Consider the following 2822-nt stretch of genomic DNA (forward strand, 5'->3'; position numbering starts at 1 on the left):
GAACCTCCCAGACCATTTCCTCTCCCCTGTATTGTATTTCCAGCAGACATCTGGTAAGTTGAAGTACCCCCGGGAGAACAAGGGCTAATGATTGAGAGACTTCTCCCAGCTCCTTACATAATGTTTCCTCCGCCTCCTCATCCTGGCTGGATGCTCTATAGCAGACTCCCACCATGACATCTGCCTTGCTGGCTTTCCCCCTGATTCTTACCCATAAACACTCAACCCTACCATCCCCATCGTTAAGCTTTAGACAATCAAAACCCTCCCTAACCAGTTAAGTAAGCGCTTAACTCCCAAGACATTCTGGAAGCAAGCACAAAACCAAGAGGATCACAAGTTCTGATGCAGCCAACCAGGCAGACAGGGGAGTCAAGTGTCTGAGCAGATACTGTGACGAGAAGTTACTCTCCATATTAAACCACAAAAAGAATATCAACCTCATAGGTTAGAAATCTGACATGCTGACTTTAGCATCAGAGACAGCGTTGTTTACTTTTACCTAGTCTAGCACAGACAGGAAGCTCTGTAACACCTCCACCCAAAAGACCCGAAAGCATGACCAAGTCTTTCCCTCTGTTAGTTCCTCCACACACGAAGAATATGCACGCCTGAGCTCATCTTAGCAGCGTCTTTTGGACAGCAGAATAGCAAGTGCTGCAAGACATTTCTAGCAAGACACAACACAATCCAATCCAGTTTCTTGCACATAGCAAAGCTCCGCCAGGACAGGTTTCTCCCCGCAGCAGGGCTCCCCTGGTAAGTTTGAGAGTGTTGTCCAGAGCAGCAGAGAGCAGCAAGCCAGCTGCTCGACTGCCAAAAGCCAGTCCCCGAATCTGTTTACTGTGAATAGGGATGTACTGACTGCTCTTCAGGTTGGCCACGCTCATCATCTTAACACCACACCCTGTCACAGAAGAAGGATAAAGCAGGTTACCATGATGCGGCATACGTGTGGAACTAGCCGTTCTATGCCAGAACTACAACGCCTGTGCTGAAGTCTGGGGTGGGAGGAACACGGAAAAGTTATTTGCTGTTCCGGGTAAGAACTATCACAAATCATTCTTTAGTTCAAACGCCAAGCGGGCTAAATCCCTCAGGACCCCAGCCAGCAAAAGCAAACTCAGTATCAGTGTTACAATTCTTGTTACAAGAGCCTGCTGCTCTTTAGCCACTTTCTTCAAAGACATTCTTGCCTAGATAAACATGCACAGCAGGATTACACAGCTATTTAAGAGAACAAGTGTCACTGTAAAGAATGCTCACAGGTGAACTTAACCCATGTTCTACAAGTCACCACACCACCTCCCTTCAGAGGTTCATTCCCTGGCTCCAAGAGCCAGAAAAATAAGGCCAGTTGAATGAGAAAACAATTTTGTCATGCCTAGATAAGGCATATTAATCTCCAAACTATTAACCAAATAAAGTAAGTTTCATCATTCAGAAAGCACTGAAGTACTTTTGCAAATAAACTCTCCCCAACTCCCAATGCTACATCTATTTCATTGAAAAAGCAAATCGGCTCTGGTCCAGATGGCCGGTCACTTGCCCTTGGCCATAACAGTCAGACAGAAACAGGGCTGCCCATGACTTCTTGGCTTCCTATTTGCTCACTGGGAAACAGTGCTCCTATCATTCATACCAAAAGTTCTTTGCTTCTGGTTTTTCTTTTCTTTTATTAAAGCGTATTGACAGATCAGCTGCATGTGGATAAATCCACCTACAACCTGGGGAGCAAGTGTTTCTCACTCAAGCACTGGAAGCTTCCCCACATGCCCTAGTGTGCTGGCCCCTGGTCCTTTCAGAAGACCCACCTTTGCAAGGAGTACCAGACACACCTTTTACCTTCTTGTGGATGTGGCACTTCAGCAGAAGAGCCAGAGACCCTCTGTTAGGATTCTGACATAGAAGGGATGCGGGAAACAAGCTACCTTGCTAGGCAGAAGCCACCAATGCAGGGGCCACAGGAACAACAGGGAGTCTTAGGACTCCTCCCAGTTTACAAGGCACACACAAAACGTCAAGCAAGAGGAAGCGGGGCAGGGGGGGAGCAGGGAGCAAGCAGAAAACACATTTAACTTTCACCTATGAATCCCCAAATCACATAGAAGGGATGCGGGAAACAAGCTACCTTGCTAGGCAGAAGCCACCAATGCAGGGGCCACAGGAACAACAGGGAGTCTTAGGACTCCTCCCAGTTTACAAGGCACACACAAAACGTCAAGCAAGAGGAAGCGGGGCAGGGGGGGAGCAGGGAGCAAGCAGAAAACACATTTAACTTTCACCTATGAATCCCCAAATCTTGACTTGCTTGATTACCAGGAATAAAAGTAGACTGTGGAGAAGGCTGTGATACCACGAGACAACTCAGCGAGTCACAATATGCCATTACTCTGCAGCTCCCAGTCTGAGATACCACAAAAACCTTTTCCAAGTGGTACTTGCGCTGGCTTTGGCTGGAGGGGAGGCTGCCTGGCAGGCAGGTGCGGAAGCTGCCACCTTGCTGAGAAGCACTCACATTGTGCTGGGCCACCAGAGCCTTCAGCTCCTGCAAAGAAAAAGACACAAAGAGCTTTAATGCGTCGCTGCTGATGTAACCTACTTCGCTGTCTGTTCCAGATGCTCCAACTGTACTTCTCCTGAAAAAGAGTGTCCCAGAGGCTCCAACTGTACTTCTCCTGAAAAAGAGGGAGAATATGGTCCGGCTTCCACACTGTTCCAGAAACGCTGGATTTCCAAGTCCACTGACTATGGCAGCGAGCAACAAAAGCATTCAAAAGGCTATGAAAGTTCTGCCAGAAGGTACTCAAAGTCTGTTATTG

The 2822-nt window shown here is 47.7% G+C and overlaps 1 protein-coding gene across 1 annotated transcript in view; it reads right to left on the reverse strand.

Annotated features, from left to right (window-relative positions):
- The window catches only part of RFWD3 (ring finger and WD repeat domain 3), a gene marked incomplete at both ends in the record, with an annotated part of 14304 nt that overhangs the window by 6241 nt on the left and 5241 nt on the right, over nucleotides 1-2822 (reverse strand). Inside the window, 2 exons of the mRNA XM_010282260.1 lie at nucleotides 760-907; nucleotides 2320-2548. Of these exons, the coding sequence (XP_010280562.1) occupies nucleotides 760-907; nucleotides 2320-2548 (377 nt within the window). The remainder of the gene's footprint in view (nucleotides 1-759; nucleotides 908-2319; nucleotides 2549-2822) is intronic.

The sequence above is a fragment of the Phaethon lepturus genome, unplaced genomic scaffold (genome assembly GCF_000687285.1).
Source record: "Phaethon lepturus isolate BGI_N335 unplaced genomic scaffold, ASM68728v1 scaffold2970, whole genome shotgun sequence".
NCBI lineage: Eukaryota > Metazoa > Chordata > Aves > Phaethontiformes > Phaethontidae > Phaethon > Phaethon lepturus.